Source organism: Diorhabda carinulata, chromosome X (assembly GCF_026250575.1).
Source record: "Diorhabda carinulata isolate Delta chromosome X, icDioCari1.1, whole genome shotgun sequence".
In the NCBI taxonomy this organism is placed as follows: domain Eukaryota; kingdom Metazoa; phylum Arthropoda; class Insecta; order Coleoptera; family Chrysomelidae; genus Diorhabda; species Diorhabda carinulata.
The window spans coordinates 16,189,222-16,202,658 of record NC_079472.1 but is presented as its reverse complement, the minus strand read 5'-3'; the positions used below and the strand labels follow the sequence as shown (position 1 = coordinate 16,202,658).

Below are 13,437 nucleotides of genomic sequence, written 5' to 3'. Positions count from 1 at the left end.
GAGGCTAATGTTAACTTTACGAATAATTTAAATAGGGAAATAAATACATTTTCTACTTAGTTTTGCAAATTTTCATGAAAATTTAATTTGAAATGAAATATTCCAGTAAATTTTGATAAAATTTTATTTAGTAATACATAGAATGATACAAAAAGGTACAAAAGTGACTATAAGAAGATATTTTTTATTTTCCGTATCCTCCTCCTCCTCCAAAACCAAATCCGAAGCCTCCTCCATATCCGCCACCACCTCCGCCACCTCCACCACCACCACCTCCGCCGCCACCACCACCACCTCCGTATCCTCCTCCATATCCTCCTCCGTAACCTCCCCCATACCCTAAACTATGGCCACCTCCATAACTTTGATGACCATATCCTCCTGAATATCCCACTTTTTTTATTATTATAATTTTCGACACCCCTCCACCACCACCATATCTTTTCCAATGAGGATCGGGTGCAGGAGCAGTTGAACCATCATGAATTACCAGCAATAGAATGAACAAGGAAAAAACCTGCAAATTGAAAAAAGTTTTATTTGTAGAACACAACTTCATAGTGAATATTGCAAATAGAGAGAGACTGAGAGAGCGGCATGTGGAATTTTACTACTGAAAGAGAGAGACCACTCTGTATCTCTCTCTCTACTCGCTTCTGATTCCTTTGCCGTTTCCACCACTGGAAACTTCAACATCATGGCGATCCAATCAGAATAGAGTAGAGAAAGAAAGAGAGAGAGAGAGTGGTATAACGATGTTCTTTCTGATGTACGTATCTCTTAGACCTTGTAGTTAATGGACTGTTATTCCTTTTATTTTCGCCAGCAAAACTAAAATGACAAAACATCTATTAGGACTAGAAATATTTCCATTATTTAGGTGTCATTAACAGCAGCAAAGGCACTAATAGAATATTCCGAATATTTTCTCAAAGTAACAGTAGATGTAACTGGTCTGTTCAAGCATCCGTATGTTTGAATTAACGTTAATACCTTTAATATTTAATTGATTTAATTTATTTAAATAGTTATTACGTCAAAATTCACTATTTCAATATTTTTGGTTAATAATGAGTAAACTAAATGTTTAAGCACGCGGTTTTACCAAATTTTTTCCGTTTCTACCTAATTATATAACTAGTTAGAAGAGTGATTAATTGCATTGATAATTCTATTTTCTAAATATTATTAATTGCCTCCATTGAGATTACTTAAATATTATAATTAAATACAAGAATTTGTTGAGTGAAAATATTGAAATTGTATAACCTCAAAAATCGTTGAAAGTTTGACTCACCAGCATCATCAATTTAAATCCTATCTTCATAATTATGAAATTAAAAACAACTCCAACACTATAATTGATCTTCTCATCTACTTAACAGTGCGTATCGAAGATTAAGTTTTAATTCAAGATATTAATCTTTATATAGTGTTGTGTGAGATGCTTCTGAATATATCAAGGATATTTTTTATTTGAATCCGGGATTTTACGCTAGAAGGCGATGAACACATTTGAAAAGCTTATAATTAACAATAAGTGTAAACTAGAGTTAATTTTTGATATACGACTTTATGGTATAATAAAATTTAATTTTTTGAACGAGTTCAATGGTATAGGCAACTTTTTATACAATCCTACAAATCCCATATTACATATGATTATATTTATATATTATGATTTTTATGGAATCTTCCTATATTACTAATAAATGCAAAATAATTGATACTGTATTTTGAATTGAGTATTAAACGTTAAATAAATATGTAATTTAAAGAAATCTAACATAAAATACATCAGCTAATAATTTGGCAGCAAGCTAGAGACTTTTATTTATACAGGCAAATCATATTTTTTACACGTTTGCCTGCCGCGTCTTTCTCTATCACTGAGATCACTACTTCATTTGGGAAATTTAAGAAAAAATGCTTTTTCCAAATACCCCCTCTAGTGGTGGACTCAAAGTTCTCGTGGTCACTGTTTTCATAATTTTTTTTTCTGAAGAATATAATTCGTTCCTGAAATATGGCCGAGGCCATTCTTAGTTGCCTTCCGGAATATAGATGGTAGTAACCTTCCTTCACTTTAAGTTCAATGAGTCACACGCGTCTTCGATTTATTAAATGTAAAATAATGTCAATAAATTTGTACGTATCTTTTTATTTATGCTCTCACAACCACCAAAAATTTTTTAGTAACAAACTGACTAGGTGATGGTTTAATATACGTACTTCTTTTAAGTTAAAAACTGGGAAATATTTTGTAGCTTCCAGCGCCACGACGGTTATATTTAGAACTTCAACAAGTTCAAAAGTTGTCTAAAGGACTTATAGAAGTCATGTTTTTATTAATGAGATGTGAAATATTTGGAAAAATGTTGATGGAAAATAGAAACTTGGAATTAGGGCTTCATTAAGAACCAGTATATCTGTACTTTATTCTCGTAGCTAACCCTTTTGGTTGCCTAACTTTAGGAGACATGTTTTCTTTTCACTCAAGAATTTTTATAAATATCCGCGAGATGGCAGTAGGAAAATCAATCGACATCATTTATAACTATGTTTAAAAATTGATAAATTTGTTCTATAAACGAATAAACATCGAATTGTTACAATCACCATACCGTATTTTACACAGTGCAAGTCTTAAATCGAACTAACAATGATTAATATAGAATATCCATTCAAAAAAGTGAAAAACAAAATGTATCACCATTTGTTTCTTGGTTTTCCATACTATACCGATTGTCCCAATAGTTCTTGGCCAAACATCAGATATCATTTGTATTGCAACTTGAGGGATAACGATTATGATAAAAGTGGCTTCGAAAAATACTTGTAAATAGTTTTTATATTTGTATATCTAGCTAGAATGCGTATTTGAATAAAAAAATTACTAAAACATTTTAATTATGGGGTCGAGATCTATTGTTATTGGGACAGTCGGTATATATAAAATAAATTATCATTAACCATGTTTTTGGGTGATTACGACCAAATTATTTACAACAAACAAATTAAAAGTAATCTAAAAAATACTGGAGAATTTCACAAAAAAAATCGCAGGTATCCATTAAGGATTCTATTTATTTTATTTATTGAATATAATTTGTCATAATTAATAGTTATATCACTGAACATTATGGAAACAAACTAATAAGAATGTTTTTGTACGTGTTGACCTTGACTTTTAATATTTTCAACCAGCTTAAGACATAATATGAAATGTATTGGGTGATTATGAAAGATGTATTAGAGAATAAAACATTTTATAACTAAGTAACCAAAAGAGAATTCCACATTTTCAAGATGGTTTTCAAAACAGATGAATTGATACATTTACTTCTCCCTTATCGTTTGACGAGTGAATTTTAGATTAGAAAATTAGTTGAAAAAATGATTAGTTCAAGAAAAAAATATAGTAATCTTGTTATTAATTTTTCATGTTCCAACCCACAAACTAAGCAACACGCTACACTGCCATTACATCAAAATGTGTTTCACCTCTAACATTTAATAACAACATGTACATAATGAGATCTTATAGACTTGAATTTCCTTATTTATTCAAATAGTAAACAAATTTTCATCTTCCTATGATTTTTTTTGAACTATTTAAATTAATCTAGTTATTTAAAAAACATAAAAACTTCCACTATTAAGTACTTATTGGATTAAAACAGTGACACCTCTCATATCGGCAACACATTATACAATATCTCATAAAATACTCCACGTTTTTTAGGATGTTGAATATCATGTCATTACGTTGGCAATTTTTGTAGCAATATATTATTTTATTCAAGTATTATCTGTACTTTATCTATGTAATTGTAAGTCCATTACATAATGTATTAGGAGATTGTGTGTAAGGTCTGCTATTCTAATGAAATATGGCCGACAGGCGGAAACAGAAACAGTTGCTTATCAAAAATATGATGTCATATTATATATATCCGCCGTTTAAGCGGTGATGTCACATTCCAAAGAGAACAAACTTCGTTCATTCTTATTTCCCAGAGAATATTGGAAATTACATTTAAAAGAGTATTTGAGTTCAAAAAAATTGTGTTAATTAGATTATAACTTGCCGATAAGATCATAAATGTAAATAGAACCAAAATAATTATTTCTAACAATATCTTCATCTTAATAAATTTATATGAAGTAATATAATTAGTGTATAATTCAAATTGAAAAGATATCAATCTTAATTAGTAAAATTTATTTGTTTAGAATTGGAACCCAGATACTGACCTAAACTAACGTTAAAGCCACAATAACACCCCGTATTTTTATTTGTAATAAACATAATTAGTATATGCAGTCACTTGAATTTATGATGAATATCAACAACAAATACTAAATTTGTAATTATAGAGACGTGTAATTTGTGTTCAAAAATTTACAGAAATACCGAAAGGAGTAGAGGAACTGTCTCCTTTCTAAAAAATACGATATAATTTGATAAAAAAATACTTGAATTAATTTCTTAAAAACAAGGCTAGGGTGTTAAGTTTTTTTTTCGACCAAAGGCTTTTGGATAACAATACTTTTGTCTCATTACTGGAAAGCTTTTCCAAAAATTACTGCTTTCAGCTTCGCATGGTCATTTTAAAGTCAGTAATGTTGGATATTTTAAGTTTCAAGACATCTCTTGGCGGTTATTCACCTCATTAATTAATTTTCAGTACGAAATTATATACACCTCAATGTATTATTAAATATTGTGGAAAAACCTTTTTTATATACAGACACATACTTCAAAAAAATTAGTAAAAAGCTTCTCATAAAAACTACAAACTATATAAGATTTATCTCTCTATTTTTTTTCTCTCATATGTTAAACTAGGAAGATGATATTTAACACTCACTTGAAGACTGAAAAAGAGAGAGATAGATAGATAGAACAGAGAAATATATTTGATTTAGAAACGTATTGTTGACAAACTATGTTGTCGGATCAGAAAATGTAACACTTAAACAATAACTGATAAAGTTTAGTTTACTTTGATTTTAAATAGTTATTGATTAAAACCTTTATCTAATATATATTTTTTTAATCAGATTAGAGATTTTAATGTTTCTTATATTTTTAACTGTTTACTTGACAACATCTTTACGTCATACTTTCTCGAAACATTGAGTTTATTATGTTTCAATTTTCGATTGTGTTATTTATTTGCGAGTATTTAATATTTGGTTGTTAATTACTAATTTGTGTAGAATGAAAAGGAATTAATGCCGTTTTATACGTACCCAGCTGTAAGGACTTAAAAACTACTGATATGTTTCACCGGTAAGTTAATTCTATTTATAAATGGTCTCTTGGTTAATCCCATAATATAATATGGTTTTTCTGTCATCGATTAAAAATATATAATTTGAAATTTGAGGTAACTACACACGATTTATAACATGATTATTTTGAACTATTTCTAGTAATATCAGATTGAACAAATAACTATAGGCAACTAAGCATACACTTGTGTATGGATAATAGAATAATGTTTTATTCGGGCAATATTGTCAAGTTTTGCATTGCCAAATAGTAGACGCTAAAATAAATAGTAGTGAAATATATTTAAATTATATAAATACTACATTTTCTTTCCTCCATTATTCAGGCTACGATTTAACTGTCAATCGTATATTTTATAGAAAAATACCATCTAACGGCAAGAATAAAAATCACTATTCCATAGTTGTTACTATTTTTAAAGAACTTTTTTAAGAAATAAAATTTTTAAATAACAAATAATTTTCAACACACAGAACTTTTTTTATTCAACCACCCTGTATTTATATGAATAAGAGATGATGTCATATTATTTTAAACGATGGATTCCAGTAAATATAAAATATAATTCTAAGTGAAATACCTATTACGTATTTATATAATTTCTTATTGTAATTAAGTAAAATTCTAATTAACGATATAAATTGATTAAAACTTTAATTTTATTGTTTTTATCTACTGTGTATGTTTTCTAATGTATGGAAATGTTATTGGAATAAATCAACAGTAACAAAAAAAACTTTTATTTTTCCATGAAAGGAAGCAAAAATAACAAACTTTCAATACATATCACGTAGGTGTTTCCTAACATCGCGATCGCAAAACAGATGGCGCAATCCAGAACACACTGTTAGAGGATTTGCACACATCTGCATAAAAGGGTTTGAGTACGAGTATTTCCACAATGACCAAGAAACCTGCACTGGAAACATATTCTAAAAAAAAGTTGATCGTTGCACCCAAGCCAGAGACCTTCAATTAAGGGGGGTCCAGGGCTCATCACCCGGAAACTTTTTGCAGGTTTTCTATGGGAAATGTTCCAAGTCTCAAGATAAAGTTGAACTTTTTTTTCTTTTTTCTTTTTATCCTTAACTTGTTAAAGCAGAATTTGTGCTAAGTTTAGAGCTGAAGTATAGTCACCGATTCTACTTGGCAAGTACTCAGAAGTAGAGGTAGGGACCAAAAATAAATCTCTTAATACAAAAGACAATTAACAATTTTCAAATTTGGACTATGGATCTATCACGTTTCTATCTGTGAATCGAGATTTGCTGTCAAAACTTCCATTAGAGGTTTCTATAAACACAGCAAAACAATTTAAGACTGTCTTTTGTGATTAAGATTTCTTCGGGGAACTTCGTCAGTCCGGCACTGGTAGATATAATTAAATTATTTTGAAATTCATTATTGACGCTATGGTAATATAAGGTGTTGAAATAACGATTTATCGAAAAATTTACAGCAATTACATTCAAACAATTATGACCTCTTGATGGAATCTGTAATTAGATAAGATGTTATTTATTGAGATGTTCTGTTTTTATTCTTTTATATTTGTACGTATTCATGTAACATATCATGAAACAGTTTTCTTTTATTGACATTAGGTGTATTGTAATAATTTACAGTTGATTCGACAAGAACTTTCATACTAAAAAGAAATATATACTATTGTTTTTTTGCTACTGTAAAATAGATGGCGTTTTGGTACGGTGGTAGCATATAATCAGTTTCATTCTATAATTATTATTATTTTATAGATGGCATTACTTGATATATAAATAAAACTTTGAGTTCGTGAAATTGTTCATTATCGATCAAACTACATACTAAATAACAATTATTTTAGTTAACATCCTATTCTCGCTACCGTAAAATAGATGGCGTTAATGTTTTCGGTATGGTAGCATAAAATTAGATGTATTCTAAAACGTGATATTATTTAAAATATGACGTCATGTAAGTAAAACTTTGGGTTGATTCAGTTTATGTGATTGTTTATTATCGATCAAACTAGATACTAAACAATTATTTTAGTTAACATTCTATTGTCGTTACCGTAAAATAGATGGCGTTAATGGTTTTTGTATGGTAGCATATAATTAGATGCATTCTAAAAAGTGATATTATTTAATAGATGGCGTTACGTGATATTTAAATGAAACTTAGGTTAATTTCGGTTTATGTGATTGTTTATTATCGATCAAACTAGATCTAAGCAATTATTTTAGTTAACATTCTATTGTCGTTACCGTAAAATAGATGGCGTTAATGGTTTTTGTATGGTAGCATATAATTAGATGCATTCTAAAAAGTGATATTATTTTATAGATGGCGTTACGTGATATTTAAATGAAACTTAAGGTTAATTTCGGTTTATGTGATTGTTTATTATCGATCAAACACGATACTAAGCGAAAGTTATTGTATGATTGTGTAATGAGAAAATAGTAGAATGATTATTTGCTTGGGTCCGGTGGGTTCAGGTAAAACTCTACTTTTAAAAAGTTTAAAAAACAGCTCTAATGTCGATAGTACAACAACAGCAGTTCCTACTAACGGAACCGATATTATAAATATAAAAATAGAAGATACGTCGTACCAAATACGAGAATTGGGTGGTTCCATGGCACCGATTTGGCCTAAATATTTTACAAACGTAAATAAAATCATTTATTTAGTTGATGCTTCTAATTTGTGTCAGATTTCAGCTGCTGGAGTCCTTCTATATACAGTTCTAGTGCATCCTTTATTAAAGAATACACCGGTAAGTAGAACTGGTGCAAAAAAATTGTACTAGTTCAAGTACGTGTATTGAATGATATTTTTTGATAAATCGTATCGATTTAAGGTCTCTTTTCAAAAAAAAAAAAAATTGAATAACATGTAAAAATATTCATTCAAAAATGATCCGTTGTTTCCCAATAATAAAACAAGGTTGAATTATTTGAGTGTTAAAGGCCAATTCATAAATTTGACATTTCGTTTGTCGTTGCCGTTCTCGTGTGACATTTGCCGTTGCCATTCGCGAGTGACGTTTACCATTGACGTTCGAGAGTGACGTTTGACGTCTTTTAACTCTTCATAAACTTTACGTTGCTGCGGATAACCTAAAAATTTTTTTATTCTTTTTGATGTGTGTACTGCATTTTTTCACTTTGCTTTTGTGTTTTTGTTTGTAATTCGATACTTATGGACAATATTATAGAAAATAACGAAGAGCTTTTTTTGGGAGTATTAGACAAGATCACGTTACAAACGCAAACGAATGTCTTCTATTGCTACGAAAGGCCGAGGGGAAAAGGTAAAATTAGTTTATTTTGTCGAAAGTTACAAATGGCAGACGGCGACTTCAAACGGCAACTATGAATGGACTTATGCATATCGATGTTTTCAATTTTGAAACAGCAAGCGGAAAGTCAAGTTTATGAATAAGGTTAATGGACGGCAAACGTAATCCGCGAACGGCAACGACAAACGTCACTTGCGAATGACAACGGCAAATGTAATCAGCGAACATCACTAGCGAACGGCAAACGGAAAGTCAAGTTTTTGAATCGGCCTTTGTTTGTAGATTTTGTTGGTATTGAGTAAAATGGATGCCAGTTATAGACAGATGAGGAACGAGGCCTTGCTGATGTTACAAATGAGAAGATTACAAAAAGAAGCAACGCAAAAAATCACTATTACCGAATATAGTGCTATTACAGGAGAAGGAAAAAAGGATATAATCAATTGGATAACTCAAAAAATTTAAACATTATGCTGTAGAGTGGTTTTTATTAGCACTTATAGAAATCTACGTTCTTTTCTATATAATCTATGATATTCAATAAATTTATAGAATTATTCAGTTGAAAAACTTTATTTTGAAGTTATGTCACGGCCCAAAAGACTATAATGAACGTTGTACACAGCTCGCCGGGGCGGGATCTGGGAGAAAGGGAGTCAATTTGTACGTTAGTTCCACCAAATCCCGCATAACGGCGTTCCTAGTGTCCTGTTTTGATGGACAACCCTCATTGTGTACCGTATGTTTCTTCAATGGTATATAGAACGCCGAAATATAGGACAATAGTGTACAGAAACCAGGTTGTTGTAGATTATCTATCATCTGATTGCGTATTTTAACCAGAACAAGATCAAGGTCACAGTTACCAAACGTCGCAAAGTTCAAAAATCTATAGAGAAAGGGAACAACCCATCAGCTGATCGCATTTACCAGCTCTATCAAGATAGCAGCGCCATATTAGCAAAAATCAATGAATAAATATGCAAATTTTGTAGCTATTTAGTTGCTGATCCTGCGATTTTGTTGCTTAAGCTGTAATGAATGCTAAATTCATACGAAGCTAGCATAAAATTTCGATAAATCAATAAATATCGAGTCAACTACTGAACCAAAATTTGTTGCTGAAGTAAGTACCATCGAAAATTAGGAAAAAAAAGACCGGACCAATTTTTTGCACTAGCAGTAATTTTCTTGACACACGTTACCTTGAACTTGACTTGTTGAACAACAAATGCTAAAGAAATGTATTCGCTACATTGAACAATGTTCAAATGAGCCTAAAGAATAAGCAACAAAATGGAAACTAAAAGTCGGCCAAACCTTCGATCATCAACAATTTTTCTAGTACAAGCTAGCTTGAACTGGACTTGTTGAGCAAAAAATGCTGAAGAAATTTATTTGCTACATTGAACAATATTCAGATGAGCCTAAAGATTAAGCAACAAAATGAAAACTGAAAGTCGGCCGATCCTTTCGACCAGCAAAACACGTTTTTCGGTTTTTTTCGACAACTCACAAACAAATCAACTAATTTCGACCAGACTGGCGGCAATCGACGTGGTTTTTTGATGTTAAGAGCTGATTAGTTTTTGAAATCGATCGATAAAGCCGTTGAGAAGTTATTTCAAAAAAACCACATTTGAGAAAAAAACTTCGTAGTTTTTTTTAGATTTCTTAAAATCTATTGGCCCGAATCGGTTCAAGTTGTACTCAAACCTTTTCGAATGACTCTAACCTGGATGGAATCGGTCGAGCCATTCAAAATTTATACGAGGGTCACATACATACATACGTCATATGTCTGTATGTATGTGTGTGTATGTATGTATGTGACCCTCGTATAAATTTTGATAGACATATGGACATTATCGCGGAAATATTAAGGGAAGCTTCCTAGGGCACCAAAACGTAGAGATCTGAGGTAAATTCGATTTTCGAAAAAGGGGGTAAAATCAATAACTTCCCGATTTTTGAAAATTTCCAATTTTCTTAGCGGAAAAAAACCTTATTTTCTGTTTTCTTTCTCTAACGATAACTCACAAACAAATCAACTAATTTCGACCAGACTGGCGGCAATCGACGTGGTTTTTTGAGGTTAAGAGCTGACAAGTTTTTGAAATCGATCAGTAGAGCCGTTTAAAAATTATTTCAAAAGAACCACATTTAAAAATCGATTTTGTTGCTTATTCTTTTGGCTCATTTGAACATTGTTCAATGTAGCAACTAAATCTTCTCTCCATTTTTCGTGTAACAAGTCGAGTTTCAAGCTAGCGTGTGTCAAGAAAATTACTGCTAGAATAAAAAATTCGTTCGGTCTTTATTTTTTCTAATTTTGGTAGTACTTACTTGCAGCAACAAATTTTGGTTGATTATTGACTTGATATTTATTGATTTATCCAAATTTATGCTAGCTTTATATGAATTTAGCAAATGTCATATGTCTAACAATGACCGTTATCTAGGTTAGTTTCCGAACATTCAGATCATGATCAAGTGAACCCGATCATAGTTTCCGAAAAGTTTTTATATTATTCTACGGTTGGCGACCCTAGATTGTTAATACTTTCAATTTTGAAACGTTGCCATATACACAAAAGAGATTTTGGTTAGTGGTAGTCATGATGCAATGTATAATGTCAAACGGCGTGCAATATTGTGTACTTATTGACATACTTTCGTATGCTTTTTGTACCACATTACAAACAAACTTAATCTCGACTTAGTATTTAGTTTTTGTTGATTTAATTGATGAAACTACATTTATTCGAAAGTTTTGTGTAAATAATTAAAAATTATCGATAGAAAACGTAATGACGTGAGGTTATATTTGAATATTTATTAAAAATTATTACCTCGACTCAGTAATTTGAGTCGAAATATAAAAGAAAACGTTTAAATCACGAACTTTATAATAAATGAGCTATTAACTCGATGATATACTGACTGATAACCTAATACTGCGAAGGTTTTATGAAAAATGGAGCACGTTATTTTTATTTTATCGAAATGACAATACAAATGTCGAGAATATTCGTTTTGGAAATCTTAAATGTTGATTAATTACCAAGGAGCTTATCGGTAGAAGTCGAAGTGCAAATCTTTTAGAAAGGCGAACGGATTTATTTGTATCAACTCAAATAATATCATAATTGGATAATTTTTTATTTCAATACATAACCGTAGACAATAATTGTGTAACGAAATGTTTTTTTTATTTATTTAAACAGGTTTTAATCACAAAATGTTGGGGTCAATTCATACAATTCATTTTATTTAAATTATTCGAAAAATAATACTAAATCCGCTCAATCATTCACTATTCCCTAAACTATACACCAAGAATTATCACTAAACACTTATCTAATTCTTAATATACTAATTTATTTAAATATTATATAGTTTACTTTATATCGAATTATTCATTATTTACTAGGACTGTTCGAAATTCGTTTCTATACACAAGGATCACATCCAGAACGTTTATACACAAATAAAAATACCTTCTTAGAAATTATTTATTGTTTATTTAACCACAAAACGGTGGGGTGAATTTATACATACGGTGTATCATCCTTATTTTATTTAAATTATTCGAACGCTAACACTAAATACTATCAATTATTCACTAAACTATACACCAAGACTTATTACTAAACACTTATCTAATTTTTAATATACTAATTTATTTCAATATATAGTTTACTCTATATCGAATTATTTATTATTTACTAGGACTGTTCGAAATTCGTTTCTATACACTATAATCATATCCAGAATGTTCATAAACAAATAAAAATGACTTCTTGGAAATTATCTCTATAAAAAGTCACAACACGTTTAGGAATTATATCCGGCGCGTCCAACAAACTCTGTATTCTTTAATACAATCGAACAGGACCGATTTCACGGTCTATGTCAATGTTCAGGAGTTCGTTTGAGGTTTATTGAATTATATAAACTCAAAAACTTTTTTCAAGCAAATTGATCATTCGAGATTATTACATTGGCACTGAGGGGGACAATTTTTATTATAAAAGTGCGTAATCGTAAATTGTTTTGCTTCCATTATAGTTTTTTGGTGTTGCTTTTCGTTATTTACATGGAAATATGAATTATAGCGAATATTATTAGTCATGGTAAGATTGCGTGATATGGAATGGCTCTAAAAAAAGCAAATACCATCTCTGTGAATTTTACTGCAACCATTAATGTCAAATAAATCGCATTCATACGATGAAAAACTTGCTCGGAATCTCTGAAGGCAATACAATCATTCCAACTCTTCTCTAACTTCGTTGCCGTGCTTAGAGAAAGATTTATCTTTTGTTTTAAAATAAGCTCAAATTTCAGCTACTGCTTCTTCATTTGAGCTGAATTTCTTATTGACGAATATATTTTTTGATATCAGCTAATAACCAGTCACTGGGGGGCAAATCTGGTTTATACGGTGGCCAAATACTGCTTTGAATCATCAACACGTTGTTGTATTTTGATCGACTTTGAGTAAACGCTGGTTCTACTCCCAAAAAGCTTCGTCATGGTTAAATGTTCATGCATTATTGTTTATGGCCTCAGCATTTGTTGACTTTTTTAATGTTTTTTGAAGTAACTACCTCAAATGAACGACCAGAACGTTCTGTGTCTGTACGACAACGTTTAAGTTCAGCAAATTGTTCTTGATCTCGCGTATACCGGATTCACTATTGAATTGTTACAATTTCCGGTGCGTCTGGTCTTTGCGTTGCCCATAAATAAATGGCAAGGCCAATCGTTGGAAGTTTGCGGAATCGACTTGGAGTTTCATCAAATATAAGAATCTATGGTTTCGTGTTGTGGTCCACTCTGT

General features: G+C 30.6%; 3 protein-coding genes across 4 annotated transcripts in view; 2 read left to right on the top strand and 1 right to left on the bottom strand.

Moving 5' to 3' along the window:
• Positions 1-184: 184 nt before the first annotated feature.
• Positions 185-1,513, bottom strand: LOC130902296 (uncharacterized). The gene is made up of 2 exons (XM_057814289.1): positions 1,298-1,513; positions 185-517 (listed from the first exon to the last, which is right to left on the bottom strand). Exons 1-2 carry the CDS (start codon positions 1,325-1,327, stop codon positions 185-187), a joined length of 363 nt encoding a protein of 120 aa, XP_057670272.1. The 5' UTR covers positions 1,328-1,513.
• Positions 1,514-5,122: 3,609 nt separating this feature from the next.
• Positions 5,123-13,437, top strand: part of LOC130902555 (uncharacterized) — an 86,687-nt gene continuing 78,372 nt past the window's right edge. Inside the window, exon 1 of the mRNA XM_057814778.1 lies at positions 5,123-5,299. Within this exon, the coding sequence (XP_057670761.1) occupies positions 5,289-5,299 (11 nt within the window). The 5' untranslated portion in view covers positions 5,123-5,288. The remainder of the gene's footprint in view (positions 5,300-13,437) is intronic.
• On the top strand, positions 7,726-9,145 carry LOC130902557 (ADP-ribosylation factor-like protein 16). Of its 2 annotated transcripts, XM_057814784.1 has the most exons (3): positions 7,726-7,958; positions 8,004-8,066; positions 8,874-9,145. In XM_057814784.1, the coding sequence occupies exons 1-3, from the start codon at positions 7,755-7,757 to the stop codon at positions 9,054-9,056; spliced, it is 450 nt and encodes a 149-aa protein (XP_057670767.1). In that variant the 5' UTR covers positions 7,726-7,754; the 3' UTR covers positions 9,057-9,145. The 2 variants fall into 2 exon arrangements, with proteins under 2 accessions (XP_057670767.1, XP_057670766.1); XM_057814783.1 differs by having other exon boundaries at positions 7,738-8,066.

Coding starts and splice junctions, on each gene's coding strand:
- LOC130902296 (XM_057814289.1), bottom strand. CDS start 1,327: ATGAAGATAGGATTTAAATTGATGATGCTG. Junction 518..1,297: donor GATTTAAATTGATGATGCTG/GTGAGTCAAACT, acceptor TTCAATTTGCAG/GTTTTTTCCTTGTTCATTCT.
- LOC130902557 (XM_057814783.1), top strand. CDS start 7,755: ATGATTATTTGCTTGGGTCCGGTGGGTTCAGGTAAAACTCTACTTTTA. Junction 8,067..8,873: donor CTTTATTAAAGAATACACCG/GTAAGTAGAACT, acceptor CTTTGTTTGTAG/ATTTTGTTGGTATTGAGTAA.